Genomic DNA, 21,883 nt, shown 5'->3' with positions numbered 1-21,883 from the left:
ATCAGGTGGCTATAGCTACCTGGACTTACATCTGGGTCCTTTATTCTGTTCCACTGATCTACATGTCTGTTTTTGTGCCAGTACCATGCTGTTTTTGTTACTATGGCTCTGTAGTATAGGTTAAAATCAGGTATGGTGATACCACCAGCCTTATTTTTGTTGCTCAGTATTATTTTAGATATTCGAGGTTTTTTTTGTGATTCCAAATGAATTTTTGGATTGTTTTTTCTATTTCCATGAAGAATGCCTTTGGAATTTTGATAAGGATTGCATTAAATGTGTAGATTGGTTTTGGTAAGAGACTTGACATTTTTTTATTAGGGTTTTTTTCTTATTTTATTTACTTATTTGAGAGTGATAGAGAAAGAGGCAGACAGAGAGAATCGGTGCCTCATGGCCTCCAGCCACCTCAAATGAACTCCAGATGTGTGCACCACCTTGTGCATCTGGCTTACATGGGTCCTGGGGAATCGAGGCTTGAACCAGGGTCCTCAGGCTTCACAGGCAAGCACTTAACTGCTAAGCCATCTCTCCAGCCAGTCATTTTCTTATCATCATGCTGGGGCCAGTCTCCTGAGATTCCCTGTGCTTGCAGCCCCCTGGCACTGCTAAACTGGGAAGCTAAGAAAGAGTCCCCCTCCCCCTCCCCCACCCCCCCCCTTCCCTGTCGCCAAATTCCAGGGAGAGTTCCCTCAGGGCTATAGGCTGCTTTCTGATCCTGCCATTTTACAACTCTTTAAGAGTAGGAGAATCTTTTTTTCTTTTTCTTTTTTGCCTATGATATTAATTACTTTTAGTGTTCCTTCTGGGGGACACTCAACAGTAAAAATTGGCTCTGCCATTTTGTACAGTGGCGTTGGTGGAAAACATCCCCACAATGAAATGGCACTGCTCAGAACAGAAATCATTCTGCTGCCTTAGGGCTGTGAGCCACATATATACTCTTTCTCTCCACACACACATTCATTTCAAGTGCACTTTTCATATAGATTCTAGACAACCATTTCCCTTCATTCATTCATTCATTTTTTCAGAAGTTATGCATTTCCATTTTAAATTTATATTTTATTTACAATTCTGGAGACTAAAATAAAGCCTTGTTACTAGGCAGGGTGTCAGGAGAGGTTGAGGGCACTGGAGGAGCTGGAGGAGCTGTTGGGGTGTGGTGGCTAAAAGGACCTGGTGAGAAAAGGAAGTAGAGAAGAGAGAGGCCATACATACAGAGTGAAAAATAGGGTGTTTCAGACCATTTGCCTGTACATTGGCAGAAGTTTTTTAAATCAGTGAGAATTTAGAAGTCAAAAGTATCATTCTCATGCCATTTGGACCCATTGTCCAGCTTATGGATGTGGCCAAGCAAAGTTGCAGAGAAAGATAAGTCATAGAGGCTTTAAGTTCTTAAAGAGACAGGGAAAGAGCAAAACAAGGGTGAGAGAAAAATAAATCAGAGCTTAAGCTGCAATTACTGATATGACCCCCCACCCATTAGGGTGAACGGGGCCTGTACCTCCCACATGGGCAGAGGCTGTACAGGTGACAACTGTCAGCTTTTTAGCCTGTTAGTGGGCGAGTAGGGTGACTGTGCTCCTGATGGTGAAAGCAGCTGGCAGTGGAAGATGACAGCTCAGGAGGGAGAACGAGAGTGAGGGAGGGAGAGGAGGTGTCCCAAGATGGTGCAACTGAACCAAAAGGCACCCCTTAGGGTATGGTAGACCAGAGAGTGAGAGACCTGAGGTTTCAAGAGTACGGCTTTCTAGCGACCTGGGGTTGGGGCCTAGCAGCCAAGGGGTGCAGTCTGGTGTGCTGGCATGGCTTCTATGTGGAGGGGTGAAACCCAAGAGCAGGCCAACCTGAGAGGAACACTTACTGAGGAGGGAGGAGATGGAGAAGAGAGTCGAATGGCAGCTTGGTGGTCTGGTCAGGGGAAAGGAGGTATGGCCGCCCAAGGGGGCCATCAGAAGTCTTTCTACCCGAGTCAGGGCACCAGATGTAAGGTTCAGGAGTGATCATGACCACTGAGACCCCTCTGAAACAAAGATGGAAGCTTTTATTCAGGAAAAAAAAGAGCTGTCAGGACTGACACTCAAGAGTGGAGCAGTCAATTTGGGATTACAGATAGTGGGCTATATAGAGCTCTTCAGTTGGGGGAAGGTGAGGAAGGGGGAATAAAGAAAAGGTTTCTTTAGGGGAGATCTAAGATAGCCAGGGTGTGACCCCAGAACAGTAACTTGGTGTTCAGAGGGATAAGGGGGCAGGAAACCTAGACCTGGGGCACTGTTAGGCAAGAATGGGATGATGGCTGGGTGGTTCCTTGAGGAAGTGGATAACCCACTTCCTTGTGTCTCTGTTGCCCTCCTGCTGTCCTCAGTGACTCCATTTTGTCCTGACCTAACACATCATAATTCCATTTGAGGAGCAGGGAGTTGTTCTCATAAAAATGTTGGCATTGCTGTGAAGAGATTGAGATGAAAATGAAATATCTGTGACATACATATTTTTATTTCTATTAAAAGACTTTGAAACAAGGGTACACATTTATAAGCATATGCATTTTTACAGTTCACTTTTTGACTCATTTATTAATACCATTCATCTGCTAATCACCATACTTGTGCAATAGTTATTAGTATGCCTGACTGTTCATGATTGCAAAAATGTAACCACTGCCTATTTTATTGTGTAAAGTAGCATATGAACTATTGTTAAGTTTTTCTATGTTCCTCAAATAAATCCCCTTTTAACAATGTAAATACATTTAAAAATAATTTTATTCCTTCCAGATTTGTACTTAAGAACTTCGGTCTTTCAGGATTTCAACATTTGAAATTATGTTGTTCAGGAATGCATTATTTAGGATTATGGCCCCAACTCACTTTAGTGAGTCAAAAGTGGCAGTAGTGCACTGAAGAAGGACATACCTGGAAGTAGGAAGAGCAGTCTGGATTCTGTATGTAGACAAGAAATGATGATGGCTTTACCAAAGGCAGTGGCAATAAGAATGGAGAAACTTTTAAGGTGGTAGAATTACAGGATTTGGTGCCGGATTAGATGAGAGGCATGTAGGAGGAAAATGATGCACAGTGGCTTTTTACATAGGTGTTATAGCAAGGCAGGCTGGCAGACAGGTGGGAGGACATAATGAGTTTAGTTTGGGTCTTTAATGACTGAGATGAAATGTTAGCTGTCTAGAAGGCAACTGGATATTCCCGTCCCCCAGGCCCTTTCAACTGTGTCTCATTCACTGCGATGTCTCCAGGCTTAGCACAACTAGCTCTTACATTTGAATAAATTAATGAAGCTGTTCAGAACCTCATGTTAATCGGGAAAGAAGGCTCAATCTGGTAGTTTTGCTACCAGAGACGCTTATATTTGAAGCCACACGAGTGAGTGACATCGGGGTAAACCTTGCTTCAAAGTATCTCTGGCTAGTAAACAGAATAACGGGCATTCTTGGGAAGTGTGGCCTTAGTTTACAACTTCCTGTAACATCTACCCTTATTTTTGGAAGACTTGTTTTTGTATACCAGCGCCATCACATGATCAACACTTGTTAACTTTAGGGCCCCATGCTAAAAGCAGTCCATCTGAGTCTAACTGGGGTGCCATGAGGCAGATGGTGTCGTCCAGTCCTCAGGTGTGGGGTGAGCATCTGCAGCATCTTCGCTTGGTAGGACTCAAGTTCCCAGATGTCTGGAAGGACCATCCCTCCAAGGGATCCTGGGAGGGGGCGGTGCCCGATCTGGCGCCGCGCTGACGCCACATAGGCCGAGATCACCTCAGGAGCGTGTGGTGCAATCACAGCGCTCCGCGGCGCCACGCCGCGCCGCGCACCCGGCGCCACACGCTCGCCCCGAGATCCCTCCGCCAGGCCGCCGCCGCGCCCGTCCTGGCCCGTCCGGGCGCCGCTCAGCCCACGCGCACAGGCTGGGGCGACCCACTGGGCGGAGACGCCATGAAGACAAAATCCTGTTCCTCCTCCTGTGTCCCAGCAAAGTCCATCCCCTCAGGTCCTACCGTAGCGCAAGGATCCCAGCGCGTGGCGGCGTGTTATCCCAGGGGCGTGGCTACGCGCAGGCCCCGCCTCCCGCGGTGACGCACGGAGTGGCGCGCGGGAGGCGGCCGGTGGGTGGGGGTAACTCCAGGTTTAGAAGGAGACCGGGAGGCAGGGCGGGCTCCCCGGCACCTCGGCGGCCACGATGGTGCTGCTGGGCGTCCTGCAGGCGGGCAGGTCGGTGCTGGTGCAGGCAGTGGAGCAGGTGACTGGCGGCAGCCTCCTGTCCACGCTGCTCGTCGCCTGCGCCTTTACTCTCAGCCTGGTCTACCTGTTCCGCCTCGCCGTCGGGCACATGGTGCAGCTGCCCGCCGGGGCGGTAAGTGCACCGTCCGGGCGCTCTCGGAGTGTGATCGCGGCCCTGAGCCGGAGGCCGGGCTAGCGGGGCCCGGAGGAGCTCGTGGGGGATGGTCGCGGCGGCGGGCTCACTGGGGATTGGGGGGAGTGGCTGCTGCTGTGTTACTGCGGGTGGTGGACTTCGGGGACCGCCGTGGCTCTCGGGGGCCTCGCCCACCGCTAGAATCTGCGCGGTTCTGTGCGGGCCGTCGCGATTCTGGCCGTGACAGTGACCGCCGCCTCTCGCAGGTGGTCCTGGTTACAGTGATGGCGGTGTAGGCTGCAAGCACCTGCGACCTTAGTGGCGGTGGCCAGCCTGGTGGCTTTGGTCCTGGCTGTAGTCTACAGCGCTGTTGGTGGCCTTGCTAGCTGTCGCAGCGCGGCGTGTGGGCTCTTTGGCAGGACCTTGATGGCCATGGAATTGGCAGCCGCGGGGTCCCAAAGACGGTGGTCTGGCAACCAGCTTTGAGTATCTTAGTGCCCGTGGGCTATGGCACTGACCCTAGCGGCGATTTAGAGTATCAAGCGGGATGTGTTCAGTTTCGTAGTGGCTGTGACAAGAGTGTGGTAAAGGCTTTCCAGTGATACTCTTAAAATAGCACTTTCTCTACGGTAGCAGCTTTTTGACCGCTGGTTTTAAACCTTCCATATGTACTTATTGAATGTACCCTTAGTAATCAACCCTAGGTAGCTTTTTAAATATTTTTTTAAATTATTTATTTATTTATTTGAGAGCGTCAGACACAGAGAGAAAGACAGATAGAGGGAGAGAGAGAGAATGGGCGCGCCAGGGCTTCCAGCCTCTGCAAACGAACTCCAGATGCATGCGCCTCCTTGTGCATCTGGCTAACGTGGGACCTGGGGAACCGAGCCTCGAACCGGGGTTCTTAGGCTTCACAGGCAAGCGCTTAACCGCTAAGCCATCTCTCCAGCCCCCTAGGTAGCTTTTTAAACCACCTTTTCAAAACTGACAATAGCTGGGTGTGTGGCACATGTCTTTAATCTCTCCCAAGTAGAAGGTATGCTGTGAGTTTGAGGCCAGCCTATCACTACATAGTGAATTCCAAGTTAGCCTGGTCGGGAGTGAGACCCTACCTCGAAAAACCAAAAAGAAAGTACATTTTGGGCTGGAGATGTAGCGGTTCAGATGCCTGCCTGCAATGCCTAACAATTAGGGTTCAATTCCTCAATACCCACTTAACACCAGACAGACAAGGTGGCACATGCATCTGGGACTCTTTTCCAATGGCTAGAGGTAGAGGTCCTGGCACGCCCATTCTCTGTCTCCTTGAAAATAAATGAAAATATTTTAAAGACTAGTAAACTTGAGGCAATTAGAATTAAGAAAACGTTATATTTCTTAGATGTGCATTTTTTTTGTTTGTTTGTTTTGACTTTTTTTGAGGTTGGGTCTCACTCTGGCCCAGGCTGACCTGGAATTTACCATATAGTCTCAGGGTGTCAGGGTGGCCCTGAACTCACTGCGATCCTACTACCTCTGCCTCCCGAGTGTTGGGATTAAAGGGGTGCACCCCCATGCCTGGCTCTGTTTTGATTTTTTGAGAGAGGGTTTCATGTGGCCCAGGCTGACCCAGAGGTCACTGTGTAGTACAGGATGACCTTGAACCCCTGAGCCTACTGCCTCTATCTGCCTAATGTGGGATTATAGATGTGTATGACCATGCCCAGTATTTGTACATGTGACATTTGATAAAGTAGTATTCATAATTAGAAAAACAAAGTTACCTTTAATATTTAAAGTTGTATTTAACTATTATCTGAAAGGTGTTGTGATGTTTTGAGACTACCAGAGATTTGGGGAATAGCATCCTTTTTCATCATTGTAAGTTTTGATTTACTTTAAATTTTTTTTTTAAGCAGGGCACGGTGGTGCACACCTTTAATCCCAGCACTCGGGAGGCAGAGGTAGTAGGATCGCAATGAGTTCAAGGCCACCCTGAGACTACATAGTGAATTTCAGGTCAGCCTGGGCTAGAGTGAGACACTATCTCGAAAAACCAAAAAAAAAAAAAATTTTTTTTTAAAAGTTTTATTTGTTTATTTGAGCGAGAAAGAAGGAGAGGGGAGGGAAACAATGGGTGTGCCAGGACCTCCAGCTGCTGCAAAGGAACTCCACATGCATGTGCCACTTTATGCATCTGACTGAAGTGGGTACTGGTAAATTGAACCTGGGTCCTTAGGTTTTGGTGGTAAGTGCCTTAACCACTAAGCTATCTCTCCAGCCCAAGTTTTGATTTACTAGGGAGACTTAAGTCTTGTCATAGGCAGGTCTCATTTTGTGGCATGAAGTACTGCTGGAGACTAGTGCTAGAGAATTCCTGCTAGAGTAGATCTACTCTCTTAAATCAGTACATCTAGTGCAGGGCTGTTTGCATGGCCTGTGTTCTGCTGACTATAAATGTAACTGAGAAATATTTCATGTCCTTCTAGACCTTAAATTATGTTGAGCTTTCTCTGTTCCTTCTTTAGGCAAGATGCTGGGACTGAAATTGAGAGCGATAAGGTTAAACAATTTGTTTAACTTACTTTTTTTTTTCTTCCTTTTCTACTAATGGTTAGAAAACGTACCTGGAGTCACTAGTAATAATGAACATTCTTGACAGTTTAAAATTACAGTTCATTTCTGTTTGTCTAGTCTTTGTTTTATACCATGTTCTATTAAGTCATTTTTTTTTGGAGTGCCTGTTTTTCTTTTGAGTAGTAATGGCAAATTGCTTGCTCATGAAAGTCAACATAAATAGGTATATATTTAAAATGAAATGAGAATTGAATTTTCCATTTTTTTCTTATAGAAAAGTCCACCATATATTTTCTCTCCCATTCCATTCCTTGGGCATGCTATAGCATTTGGGAAAAGTCCAATTGAATTCCTGGAAAATGCATATGAGAAGGTAAGTCTTTCAAATAATTAAGACAAAAAAAAATAGTACTTTTTAAACCTTTCTTGTAAATAACAGGGCATTTTAGCCCATATGCTTATTGACAGTAATTAAAGAACCCTACCCATTTAGCGTCTTCTATTGCCATGGGATTTGCTTCTCAAATACCACTGAAGATACCTGTAGCTCTGGCAATTATGTGTTTTGTTTTTGTTTTGAAACACTATCCTAAATTTTATTTTCACTGGTTATAGTTAAAATTGATTAAATTGACTCTCATTTTTCAAAACATGTTTCTCTGGAATTTTCTGGGTTTTTTTTTTTTAATTTTTTTATTTTTCGAGGTAAAGTCTCACTCTAGCTCAGGGTAACCTGGATTCACTATGTAGTCACAGGGTGGCCTTGAACTCTCAGCGATCCTTCTACCTTTGCCTCCTGAGTACTGGGGTTAAAGGCACGCACCACCATGCCCAGCTTGGAATTTTCTATCTATTCTGTGACTCCACTCTCCATTTGGATTGCCCATTCATAAGCATTCAAATCTAGTATTAGTTCACTTACCTCACAGTCCTGCTTCAGTCTTGTTGCATCTCATTTTCCCCACAATTTTAATGCAGTCACTGTTCTGAGACCACATTTTCTCTTGGTTTGTTTGTGCAACTGCCTTGATTATAGGCATTCTTTAAATTCTTTAGATCTTCTAGTCCATTTTCCCATTAACTTTCCTCCCATCTCTCAACCAACCTTTTTCATCTTTATGTCCATGGTCTTATCATTTTAGCTACCTTCTTGCCAATTTTTTCAGTTCATTTGCCTCTGGCTATTTTTCCTTTGCTTACTCTGCTAAACTCTAACTGTGGAGGGAGTCATTTACTTATTTTCTTCCTTGCACCATAATGATTTCTTCATCATTTCATGATTGCCTTCATGAAATTGAAATTGAATGTTGCTCAACAGTTCTGCTGTGCTCCTATGATTGACTTATTTTCCCACTCATCACAATGGCAAATTGAAACTTTTACTTTTTTCAAGCTCTGAGTCTTTCTCCTTCTCTGTAAAAGCACATGACAACCAGGCATAGTGGCTCATGCCTGTAATGTTAGCACTTGAAAGACTGAAGCAGGAGGATTGCTGTGAGACCTTGTCTCCAAAAAACAAAAACAAAAACAAAAAACCCAGATGACTTTTTCTTCCAGTTAAGGAATAATTAAAAGTCATCCAGTGAAGCCTGGGTAGATGACTTAGCTGGCAAAATACTTGTTGCTGCAAGCATGAGGACCTGAGTTCAGATCCCCAGCATCCATGTAAAAGCTGGACATGCTGGTACATGCAGCGCTAGGGAGGAGGAGTAAGAAAGATCCCTGAGGCTTGCTGGCTAGTCTGGGGAATCTGTGAGCTCCAGGTTCAGTGAGAACTCTGCTCTCTACATATGTGCATACACACACACAAATGAAATGAAATGAAATAAAATAAAATAAAATAAAATAAAAGCCAGGCGTGGTGACATGCCTTTAATCTGAGCACTGGGGAGCAGAGGTAGGAGGATTGCTGTGAGTTTGAGGCTACCCTGAGACTACATAGTGAATTCCAGGTCAGCCTATGCTAGAGTAAGACCATACCTTGAAAAATGAAACAGAAAACAAATGAAAAAAGTATTTTAATTTTTTATTGTAAAAAGTGTTAGAACGTACTGGAAATTCTAGCATTTGGGAGGCAGACAGGAGGATTTGATACGAGTTTGAGGCTACACTGATCTATATAGTGAGTTTCTCACCACTGAGTGTAACATAGTAATATCCTATATTTCAAAAAAAAAAAGGAAAAGGGGTTGGAGAGATGGCTTAGCAGATAAGGTGCTTGCATGCAATGCCTAATTACCTGAGTTCCACTCCTGAGTACCCATGTAAAGCCAGATGCCGAAGGTGGTGCATTCTTAGGGAGTTGTTTACAGTGGCTAGAGGCCCTGGCACATCCATTCTTATTCTTTCCTTGCCAATAAATAAATAAATAAATAACAACTTTTTTTTAAATAAAGGGAAAAGGTCAATAAAAGAAAGGGTAATAACCCTTTAATAAAAAGAGGTAATAAACATTTACCTCTGAATTACATCTGCAAACCTAATTATGATTAAAAAGCAAGCCATTGGGGATGGAGAGAGAGGTGGTTTAGTGGTTAAGGTGTTTGCTTCTCCAGGACCCACATAAGCCAGATGCACAAGGAGGCACATGCATCTGGAGTTCATTTGCAGTGGCTGGAGGCTGGAGGCCCTGGCATGCCCATTCTATCCCTCTCTGCCTCTTTCTCTTTCTCAAACAAATAAATAAAACATGTATTTTTTAAAGCAAGCCATATTCATTTGACCAACACACTCCCTTTATTCTACATAGAACTTAATGTAGTCTTGACAAATCTCTGAAGTGTATGAAGTGGGTGTTACCTTTTTGTAGATAAGGGAAACTTGAAGCAGAGGGGTTAAGTTTTCTGACTGGGACTAAGTCTCACAGGTAACAGATGAAGGAACTGGGATTTGAACCCAGACAAAGTTACAGCTATGTCTTTTTAAAATTTTATTTATTTATTTGAGAGAGAGAAAGAGGCAGGGAGAGAGAGAGAGAGAGAGACAGACAGACAGACAGGGAGAATGGGTGCTCCAGGGAATATCAGCCACTGCAAACGAACACAAGATGCATTTAGCCCCTTGTGCATCTAGCTTATGTGGGTCCTGGAGAATCGAACCAGGATCCTTTGGTTTTGCAAGCAAATGTCTTAACTGCTAAGCCATCTCTCCAGCCCTTAATTTTTTTTTATTGACAACTTCCATAATTGTAGACAATAACCCATGGTAATGCCCTTCCTCCCCCCACTTTCTCCCTCACAGCTCCACTCTTCATCATATTTCCTCCCCCTCTCAGTCTTTCCTTTTATTAAAAAAAATTTTGTTTGTTTATTTATTTGAGAGAGCGAGAGAGAGAGAGAGAGAGAGAGAGAGAGAGTGTGTGTGTGTGTGTGTGCCAGGGCCTCCAGCCATTTCAAATGAATTCCAGATGCATGTGCCCCCTTGTGCATCTGGCTAACGTGGGTCCTGGGGACTTGAGCCTTGAACTGGGGTCCTTAGGCTTCAAGGCAAGTGCTTAACCGCTAAGACATCTCTCCAACCCTTCTTTTCTTTTTCTTTCTTTTTTTTTTTTATGTCGTGATCTTTTCCTCCTATCATAATGGTCTTGTGTAGGTGGTGTCAGGCACCACTGTGAGGTCATGGATATCCAGGCCATTTTGTGTCTGGAGGAGTACATTGTAAGGAGTTCTACTCTTCTTTGGCTCTTACATTCTTTCTACCACCTCTTCCACAATGGACCCTGAACCTAGGAAGGTGTGATAGAGATATTTCAGTGCTGAGCACTCCTCTGTCACTTCTTCTCAGCACTGTGGTGCCTTCTGAGTATACCCAAAGTGACTGCCATCTGAAAAGAAAAGCTTCAATAACCAAGTGATAGTAGCATTAATATATGGGTATAAACATTAAGAGAAGTGCTTACTGGGCAGTTTGGTGAGCCATTTAGCTACATTTAGCTAGACACCAGCAGACCTTACACCCATAGGGCTCATGACTACCCCTGTTGTAGGTTTTCAGAGTCAGGGATATATTCCCTGCCATGGAGCAGGCCTCCAGTCCAATTAGAGAGTGATTGGTTTCCCTAATCACTATTGCCCCTGTTGGTTCATTTGGCCTGGTTGGTCAAATTTAAGGCTTGCTGTGTCCACTGTTGAGTATTTCCACTGGTGATTTCTCTCTCTCCCATTGAACTTCCTGCAGTGTAGTTTTTTCCAGCTTTTTGTCAGCTGGTCTACATGAAAGAGGTTTTCAGCTCAGCTCCAGCAGGATTTCTCAGTGACCTTACAGCCTAAGTATGTGGAGTCTTCAGCAGTAGGGTCTTACCATCTGTTCCTAGTGGGGAACCAAGAGCCTCAGCAGTAGCCTATAATGTTTTGGGGGTATCAGTGACCTCCCTGGCCAACAACTCACTGGAGGGTATCCCATCTCTGGCACTGAAAATTTTCTAGTAACAATCTATGGCTTCTGAGTGTTCCATTGTTCAAAAATGTAGGTTTCCATATGACTCATTTAATATTCTCTTAGATTTTGATTAGCTCTCCCTTCACCTTTCCTTTACTCAGTCTCTTCCCCTGACCCTCAGTCCTTTTCACCCCCATTAATCTGTTCTCCTACATATATATATATATATATATATATATATATATATATATATATATATATAAAAATAAATAAAATATCATCCTATTAAGTCCCTCTTCTCTCCCTTTCTTTTCCCTTTATATCCCCTTTATAGCTTACTGGCCTCTGCTACTGAGCTTTTACATACTCACATTGAAGTCCAATCTTTTGTAGCTAGAATTCACACATGAGAGAGAACATGTGACGTTTGGCTTTCTGGGCTTGGGTTACCGCACTAAGTATAATCATTTCCAGATACATACATTTCCCTGCAAATCTCATAATTTCATTTTCTTTATTGCTGAGTAGAACTCCATTGTGTAAATGTGCTACATCTTCATTATCTACTCATCAGTTGAGGGACATCTAGGTTGGTTTAATTTCCTAGCTATTGTGATTATGGTGGCAACAAACATGGTGGAGCAAGTGTATCTAAGGTAATGAGATGAGTCCTTAGGATATATGCCTAGGAGTGGTATACCTGGGTCATATGGTAGATCTACTTTTAGTTGTCTCAGGAACCTCCACACTGATTTCCACAATGGCTGGATCAGATTGCTTTCCCACCAACAGTGTAGAAGGGTTTCTCTTTTTCCACATCCTTGCCAGATTTATGGTCATTTGCTTTCATGATGGTAGCCAATCTGACAGGAGTGAGATGGAATCTCAACCTAGTTTTTTTTTTTTTAATTTTTATTAGCATTTTCCATGATTATAAAAAGATATCCCATGTTAATTCCCTCCCCCCCACACTTTCCCCTTTGAAATTGCATTCTCCATCATATTACCTCCCCATCTCAATCATTGTACTTACATATCAACATATTGAGTACCCTCCTCCCTTCTTTTCTCTTCCCTTTATGTCTCCTTTTTAACTTACTGGCCTCTGCTACTAAGTATTTTCATTCTCATGCAGAAGCCCAGTCATCTGTAGCTAGGATCCACATATGAGAGAGAACATGTGGTGCTTGGCTTTCTGGGCCTGGGTTACCTCACTTAGTCTAATCCTTTCCAGGTCCATCCATTTTTCTGCAAATTTCATAACTTCATTTTTCTTTACTGCTGAGTAGAACTCCATTGTATAAATGTGCCACATCTTCATTATCCACTCATTAGTTGAGAGACATCTAGGCTGGTTCCATTTCCCGGCTATTATAAATTGAGCAGCTCAACTTAGTTTTAATCTGCATTTCTCTGATGGCTAGGGAAGTAGAACATTTTTAAAAATATTTATATGCCATCTGTATGTTCTTTTGAGAACTCTATTTAGTTCCATAGCCCATTTTTTAATTCAGTTGTTTGATTTTGTGTGATTTAGTTATTTGAGTTCTTTGTATCCTAGGTATTAATCCTCTGTCAGATGTATATAAGATGTATATATTTCTCCCATTCTGCAGGTTGCCTCTTTGCTCTATGTACAGTATCCTTTGCTGTGTAAAAGCTTCGTAATTTCATGAGGTCCCAGTGGCTGATCTGTGGTTTTATTTCCTGAGCAATTGGAGTTTTATGCAGAAAGTCAAAGCTCATGCCAATATGTTGAAGGGTTTCCTCTACTTTTTCCTCTCACAGTTTCAGGTCTAATATTAAGGTCTTTGATCCATTTGTACTTAGTTCCTGTGTATGGAGAGAGATGAGGTTCTATTTTCATCCTTCTACAGACACATATCCAGTTTTCCCAGCACCATTTGCTGAAGAGGCTGACTTTCTCTCTTTTTTTTTTTTTCTTTTTTCGAGGTAGAGTCTCACTCTGGTCCAGGCTGACCTGGAATTAACTCTGTCATCTCAAGGTGGCCTTGAACTCATGGCAATCCTCCTACCTCTGCCTCCCGAGTGCTGGGATTAAAGGCATGTGCCACCACGCCCAGCAAGGCTGACTTTCTCCAATGAGTATTTTTTTAGCATTTTTGTCAAAGATCAGGTGGCTGTAGCTACCCGGACTTACATCTGGGTCCTTTATTCTGTTCTATTGATCTACATGTCTTTTTTTTTTATTCTTTTTGGTTTTTCAATGTAGGGTCTCACTCTAGACCAGGCTGACCTGGATAGTTTCAGGGTGGCCTCGAACTCACAGCAATCCTCCTACCTTTGCCTCCCGAGTGCTGGGATTAAAGGTATGCTCTACCACGCCTGGCTACATGTCTGTTTTTGTGCCAACACTATGCTGTTTTTGTTACTATGGCTCTGTAATATAGGTTAAAATCAGGTATGGTGATTCCACCAGCCTTATTTTTGTTGCTTAAAATTGTTTTAGACATTTGAGGATTTTTGAGCTTCCAAATGAATTTTAGGATTTTTTTTTTTTTCCTATTTCCCTGAAGAATGACATTGGAATTTTGATGGGGATTGCATTAAATGTGTTTTTGTTAAGATTGCCATTTTCACAATATTGATTCTTCCAATCCAAGAACAAGGGATGTCTTTCCATTTCCTACTGTGTTCTGCAATTTCTTGCTTGAATGTTTTAAAGTTTTCATTGTAGAGATCCTTCACTTCCTTAGTTAGGTTTATTCTAAGATAATTTATTATTATTATTATTTTTTGATGCAATTGTGAATGGGAGTGATTCTCTGATTTCATCTTCTGTGTGTTGTTTGCATATAGGAAGGCTACTGATTTCTGAGTGTTTATTTTGTATGCTGCTACATGGGTATAGGTGTTTATCAGCTCTAACGGTTTGCTGGTAGTCTTTAGGGTCCTTAATGTATAGAATCATGTCATCTGCAAATAATAACTTGATCTCTTCCTTTCTAATTTATATCCCAATTATGTGTGTCTCTTACCTGATTGCTATGTCTAAGACTTCCAGTACTATATTAAATGAAAGTAGGGACAGTAGACACCCTTGTCTTGTTCCTGATTAAAAGATTCAAGTTTTTCACCATTTAGTATTGTGTTGGGTGTAGGCTTGTCATAAATATAGCCTTTATTATGTTGAGATATGTTCCTTCTATTCCCAGTCTCTGTACGACTTTTATCATAAAGGTATGTTGGATTTTGCCAAATGCTTTTTCTGCATCTAATGAGGTGATCATGTGATTTTTGTCCTTCAGTCTATTTATATAGTATATTACACTTGTCAAATTTATGTATGTTGAAACATCCCTGCATCTCTGGAATAAAGTCAACTTGGTCGGGTGAATGCTTTCTGATATATTCTTGTATTCTGTCTGCCAATATTTTGTTGAGAAGTTTTTCGTCTATGTTCATGAGGGAGATTGGTCTGTAATTTTTTTTTCCCCTATCTTTGTCTGCTTTTGTTATCTGGCTGATGCTGACTTCATAGAAGGAATTTGGTAGGATTCCTTCCATTTATATTTCATGGAAAAGTTTGAGAATCCTTGGTGTTAGTTTTTCCATGAAGGTCTGGTAAAATTCACCAGTGACTCCATCTGGGCTTGAACTTTTTCAATTGGGAGATTAAAAAAAATTACTTCATTTATTTATTTATTTGAAAAAGAGAGAGAAGAAGAGGCAAAGAAAAAGAGAGTGTGGGTGTGCCAGGGCCTCTAGCCACTGCAAACAAACTTCAGACACATATGGCCCCATTGTGCATCTGGCTTAAGTGGGTGCTGGGGAATCACACCGGGGTCCTTAGGCTTCACAGGCAAACACCATAACTGCTAATACATTTTCCCAGCCCAGTTGGGAAATTTTTGATAACTGGTTGGATCTCTGTACTTGTTATAAGTCTATTTAAGTGGTAAATCCCATCTGGATTTAATTTTGGTAGGTCATATAAATCAAGAAAATCATCCATTTCTTTCGAACTTAGTGGAATATATGTTCTTATAGTATGTCCCTATGAGTTTTTGAATTTCTCTGGTATCTGTTGTGATGGTGCCTTTATCATCTCTAATTTTATTAATTTGTATCTCTTGTCCCTTTTGGTCAAATTTGCTGAGGGTTTATCAATCTTGCTTATCCTTTCAAAGAACCAACTCTTGTTTTATTGATCCTTTGGATTATTCTTTTTTTTATTTTTTTGGTTTCCATTTCATTAACTTCTGCCTTAATCTTTTTTTATTAATTAATTTATTTTTTTATTAACGACTTTCTCCTTCACAACTCTACTCTCCATCATATCCCCTCCCCATCTCAATAAGTCTCTTTTACTTTGATGTCATGATCTTTTCCTCTTGTCATGATGGTCTTGTGTAGGTAGTGTCAGGCACTGGGAGGTCATGGATATCCAGGCCATTTTGTGTCTGGAGGAGTACATTGTAAGGAGTTCTACTCTTCTTTGGCTCTTAAATTCTTTCTGCCACCTCTTCTGCAATGGACCCTGAACCTAGGAAGGTGTGATAGAGATATTTCAGTGCTGAGCACTCCTCTGTCACTTCTTCTCAGCACCGTGGTGCCTTGTGAGTAATCCCAAAGTCACTGCTATCTGAAAAGAAAAGCTTCAATAACCAAAAGTGAGAGTAGCATTAATATATGGGTTTACAAATTAAGAGAAGTGCTTACTGAGCAGTTTGGTGAGCATAGTATATACATCTAGTCAGACACCAGCAGAGTTTACATTCATAGGGCTCATGACTACCCCTGTTGTATGTTTTCAGTGTCAGGGATGTATTCCCTCCCAAGGAGCAGGCCTCCAGACCAACTAGAGGGCAGTTTGTTTCCACCATGACAGACCTGCCACTATTTCACCTGTTGGCTCAATTTCCTGGATGGCAAATTATAAGGCTTGCAGTGTCCACTGGTCAGTATCTTCACTGGTGATTTCTCTCTTCCATTTAACTACAAGCAGCATGGCTTTTTCCAGCTGTCAGCTGGTCTACGTGGAGGAGGTTTTCCGCTCAGCTCCAGCAGGATTTCTCAGTGACCTTGCAGCCCAAGTATGTGGAGTCTTCAGCAATAGGGTCTTACCATCTATTCCTGGTAGGGAACCAAGGGCCTTGACAATGGTTTATCATGTTCTAGGGACATCAGGGAGCTTCCTGGCCAACAACTCACTGGAAGGTATCCCCTCCCTGGCACTGAAAATTTTCTAGTAATAATCTACAGCTCCTGAGTTTTCCATTGTCCAAAAAAGTAGGTTTCTGTATGATTTACTTATATCCTCTTAGATTTTGATTAGCTCTCCCTGTACCTTTCCTTTACTCAGTCTCTTCCCCTGACCTTACTTAGACCTTTTCACCCCATTAATCTATTCTTCTACATATATATATATATATATATATATATATATATATATATATGATTAAGTACCCCCCTCTCTTTCTTTCTATCCCCTTTTTATCTCCTTTCTAGCTTACTGGCCTCTGCTCCCGAGTTTTATTCCTTCTCACACAGAAGTTCAATCATCTATAGCTAGGATCCATATATGAGAGAGAACATGTGATGTTTGGCTTTCTGGGCATGGGTTACCTCATTTAGTATAATCCTTTCCAGATCCATCCATTTTTCTGCAAATGTCATAATTTCATTTTTCTTTACTGCTGAGTCCATTGTATAAATGTGCCATATCTTCACTATCCACTCATCAGTTGAGTGTCATCTAGGCTGGTTCCATTACCCCGTATTGTGAATTGAGCAGCAGTAAACATGGTTGAGCAAGTAATTGAGCAAGTAAGGTAATGAGATGAGTCCTTAGGATATATATATGCCTAGGAGTGCTGTAGCTGGGTCATATGATAGATCTATTTTTAGCTGTCTTAGGAATCTCCACACTGATTTCCACAATGGCTGGACCAGATTGAATTCCCACCAACAGTGTAGAAGGGTTTCTCTTTTTCCACATCCTTGCCAGCATTTAAGGTCATTTGTTTTCATGATGGTAGCCAATTTGACAGGAGTGAGATGGAATATCAATGTAGTTTTAATCTGCATTTTCCTGATGGCTAGGGTTGTAGAACTTTTTTAGGTGTTTATATACCATCTATATTTCTTCTGAGAACTCTTTGTTTAGTTCCATAGCCCCCCCCTCCCTTTTTCCCCCTGAGGTAGGGTCTCACTCTGGTCCAGGCTGATCTGGAATTAACTATGTAGTCTCAGGGTATCCTCGAACTCATGGTGATCTTCCTACCTCTGCCTCCCAAGTGCTGGCATAGTCCATTTTTTAATTGGCTTGTTTGATTTCTTACTTAATTTTTTGAGTTCTTTGTATATCTTAGATATTAATCTCTCGGATGTATAACTGGCAAAGATTTTTTCCCATTCTGTTAGTTGCCTCTTTGCTTTATTGACAATGTCCTTTGTCATACAAAATCTTTGTAATTTCATGAGGTCCCAGTGGCTGATCTGTGGTTTTATTGCCTGAGCAATTGGGTTTATATTCAGAAAGTCTTTGCTAAGATGAATATGTTGAAAGATTTCCCCTGCTTTTTCCTCTAGCAGTTTCAGAGTTTCCGTTCTGATATTGAGTTCTTTAGTCCATTTGACTTAATTCTTGTGCATGGAGAGAGAGAAGGGTCTGTTTTTAATCCTTCTACAGATACATATCTAGTTTTCCCAGCACCATTTGCTGAAGAGGCTCTCTTTTCTCCAGTGAGTATTTTTGCCATTTTTGTTGAATACCAGATGGCTATAACTACCTGGACTTACATCTGGGTCCTCTATTCTGTTCCATTGATCTACATGTCTGCTTTGTGCCAGTACCATGCTGTTTTTGTTACTATGGCTCTGTAGTATAGGTTAAAATCAGGTATGGAGCTACCACCAACCTTCTTTTTGTTGCTCAATATTGTTTTAGATATTTGAGATTTTTTTGTGCTTCCAAATGAATTTTTGGATTGTTTTTTCTATGTCTGTGAAGAATGCCCTTGTAATTTTGATGGGGATTACATTAAATGTGTGGATTGCTTTTGGTAAGATTGCCATTTTCACAATATTGATTCTTCTAAGAACAAGGGATGTCTTTTTATTTCCTAGTGTCTTCTGCAATTTCTTGCTTGAGTGTTTTAAAGTTTTCATTGTAGAGATCCTTCACTTCCTTAGTTAGGTTTATTCCAAGGTACTTGATTTTTTTTTTTTTTTTTTGATGCAGTTGTGAATGGGAGTGATTCTTTAATTCTATCCTCTGTGTTTTTGTTGTTAGATATAGGAAGGCTACTGATTTCTGAGTGTTTATTTTGTATCCTGCTACATGGCTGTAGGTATTTATCAGCTCTAACAGTTTGCTGGTAGAGTCTTTAGGGTCCTTTATGTATAGAATCATATCATCTGCAAATATAACTTGACCTCTTCTTTTCTAATTTGTATCCCTCTTATGTGTGTCTCTTGCCTGATTGTTATGGCTAAGACTTCTAGTACTATATTAAAGTGGGGTCAATGGATACCCTTGTCATGTTCCTGATTTTAGTAGAAAAGCTTTACGTTTTTCCATTTAGTAATATGTTGGTTGAAGGCTTATCATTAATAGCCTTTATTGTGTTGACATATGTTTCTTCTGTTCTCAATCTCTGTAGAACTTTTATCATGAAGGGATGTTGGATTTTGTCAAATACCTTTTTTGCATCTAATGAGATGATCATGTGATTTTTGTCCTTCAGTCCATTTATATAATGTATTACATTTATTGATTTGCATATGTTGAACCATCCCTGCATCTCTGGGGTAGAGTCTATTTGTTTGGGGTGAATGATCTTTCTGATATATTCTTGTATTCTGTTTGCCAATATTTTGAGCAATTTTGCATGTATGTTTATGAGGAAGATTGGTCTGTAATTTTCTTTCTTTTTTTTTCTATCTTTGTCTGGTTTTGGTATCAGGGTGATGCTGGCTTTGTAGAAGGAGTTTGGTAGAAGTCCTTCTTTTTCTATTTTATGGAAAAGTTTAAGAAGCATTGGTGTTAGTTATTCCCTGAAGGTCTGGTAAAATTCACCAGTCAATCCATCTGGGCCTGGACTTTTTTTTTTTTTTTTTTTTTTTTTTTTTTTTTGAGAGCAACAGAGAACGAGGCAGAGAGAGAGACAGAGAGAGAGAGGGAGAGAGAGAGAGAGAGAGAATGGGCGCGCCAGGGCTTCCAGCCACTGCAAACGAACTCCAGACACGTGCGCCCCCTTGTGCATCTGGCTAACGTGGGACCTGGGGAACCGAGCCTCGAACCGGGGTCCTTAGGCTTCACAGGCAAGCGCTTAACCGCTAAGCCATCTCTCCAGCCCTGGACTTTTTTTAGTTGGGAGATTTTTGATAACTGCTTGGATCTCTATACTTGTTATAGGTCTATTTAAGTGGTTAATCTCATCTTGATTTAATTTAAGTAGGTCATATAAATTGTGTTAGTCAGGGTTCTCTAGAGGAACAGAACTGCTAGAATGAGTTATTTTTAAAAAGGGGATTTATTGGATCAGTTTACAGTAGTCCAATAGCAGTTGTAGGCCCAAGAATCACCTAACCTGGTAGCTGCTCAGTCCATGTGCTCAGATGCCTCAGCAGTCCTGACCCAGCACTGCAGATGGTGCTGGAAAGCTTGGAGGCTTCCTGAGGAGCCACTGGGTTTCGATCCACGTGGGTCTTTGGTTGATGCTGGTCTTTAGTCCGCACTGGTCTTCAATCCACACTGGAAGGTAACGAGCAGCTCTGGCCACCAAGTGGAAGGAAGGAAGGAAAGGCAGGAAGGAAGGCAGGCAGGAAGGAAGGAAGGCAGGAAGGAAAGAAGGAGCTCATTTTACCCAGAGCTTCCTTATATCAAGTCCCCCTGTGAGCGGGGCTGTTCACTCTGGGGGAAGTACTTCCTCCTTTAGTTGGTCCTTCCTAGAAGCAACCTCTGAGACTCACCCGAAAGGGATTTCTGTGGATTACTAAACAGATCAAGTTGACAACACCTTAACTATCACAAGTCCACCCCTTGTCAACTTGGCATCAAATCATGTCTCCTTACATCATACTTAATTTCCAAATGAAAACAGTAACAAGCACATAATTCTACCTAATATGGCATAACTATCCCATGTACAACCAGAACCGCAAAATCTTCCCCCCAACACAACGCTTAGTCTCTAATATAATGGGTCTAATATAAATTCAACAGTTAGCTAATTATATAATCATAATATTGGTGTAGATACATACAGATACTCTGTTATCAAGGTAGGAGAGAAATATTGCAATCACAGTCCTCGTTTCTATAACTGGTCATGTGCCCTTAGCTGGTATTTGTAACTGCCTTCTTCTACTACCCATTCTGTATTTCCTCCACTTTCAGCAAGCACCTCAGCAGGTCTTGGTTCTTTACCTGGAGGGGTGGCCCATACCTTCATTCCTGAAGGATCTGGGCCATTTGTCATACTACTTCTATTGGGTTGTTGCAGTCATCCATTGACTTTGACAACAGGACATGGTAACACTAACAGACGCCCTAAAGGATCTTCTGCACTCCAGGCATACTGTTCCTTACCTCCATTGTGGAGGAGCAGTCCAATGTCCTCCTGGTAATCTGGATCATCACCCCTGCTATCACTGTAACTCCTTCCTCAGCCTGTTCACTCAAGGGAGCCCAAAGTGACCAGGGGGAAGTCTTAGCTTCCAGTTCAGTGGAATGTTCTTTGTGTCTCCTGGCAAAGCACCCCCCCCCCCCTCGGGGATCAAGACTTGTAGTCCAGCAGAGCATAGGGTTGTGGGAACAGGAAGCAAAAATCTAGCTAATGGGTCACTTGGGGTGATGGTAAGTGGGACCATTCCCATTTCCACCCCTTGATTCCTGGACATGTGAATCTGGGCTATAGGAGAAACAGTACCATATACCATATATTGGATGCTGATTAAGAGCATATACAGCCTTCTGGAGGATTCTCCCCCAGCCCTCCAAGCTATTGCCACCTAGTTGGTGCTGTAGCTGTTTCTTCAAAAGGCCATTCCACCGTTCTATCAAGCCAGCTGCTTCAGGATGGTGGGGCGCACATGGTAAGGTCATTGAGTTTGCAACATGGTCTTGTGTTTTGGAAATGGCCATGAGCAGTGAGAAGCAGGTTTGCTGGTTGCCTGCATGGAGCCCCCATGGAGCCATGAGGATGAACCGTGGGTTGTAGTGGAGACCCAGTGGAGATGCTGGGACCATGAGATGGCTGCCAAGGAGAGCTGCCAGCCTTGATGAAGTTTTCCAGTACTGTGAGTAGCCTAGCTGGAGGGGCGGAATTGCAATGCCAGAGACTTGTTGCTGGTTAGAATTATTGGACTTGAAGATTTGTCACTGGCTAGAGTTGCTGGACTTGAAGCTACAGTTTGATATTTGCCCTGGTTGTTTTAAATCTTGTATTGGTTGTCTGTTTCTTTGCTATGCCCAATGCCATCTTTTGCAGTGTGAATATTTATTCTGTGTCATTATGGTTTTTTTGAGGCTATTTTTTGATATTGTGGCTCAGTTAAAAGATCTTGGACTATGAGGATGTATGGCCATTATTAGAATTGATAAAAGCTAT

The 21,883-nt window shown here is 42.3% G+C and overlaps 1 protein-coding gene across 2 annotated transcripts in view; it reads left to right on the top strand.

Annotated features, from left to right (window-relative positions):
• Positions 1–3,892: 3,892 nt before the first annotated feature.
• Positions 3,893–21,883, top strand: part of LOC101612059 (lanosterol 14-alpha demethylase) — a 42,114-nt gene continuing 24,123 nt past the window's right edge. Inside the window, exons 1-2 of one of the 2 annotated variants that reach the window (XM_045159925.1) lie at positions 3,893–4,007; positions 7,201–7,299. Coding sequence is in view for 1 of the 2 variants with exons in the window: in XM_012948296.2 (XP_012803750.2) it covers positions 4,197–4,370; positions 7,201–7,299 (273 nt within the window). In the remaining variant the exon portion in view is untranslated. Of the gene's footprint in view, positions 4,008–4,167; positions 4,371–7,200; positions 7,300–21,883 lie in introns of those variants that run through there. The other variant, XM_012948296.2, reaches the window with a different exon arrangement.

The sequence above is a fragment of the Jaculus jaculus genome, chromosome 10 (genome assembly GCF_020740685.1).
Source record: "Jaculus jaculus isolate mJacJac1 chromosome 10, mJacJac1.mat.Y.cur, whole genome shotgun sequence".
Taxonomy (NCBI): domain Eukaryota; kingdom Metazoa; phylum Chordata; class Mammalia; order Rodentia; family Dipodidae; genus Jaculus; species Jaculus jaculus.
The sequence above is the reverse complement of the archived record's forward strand: the minus strand, read 5'-3'. Positions and strand labels throughout refer to the sequence as shown.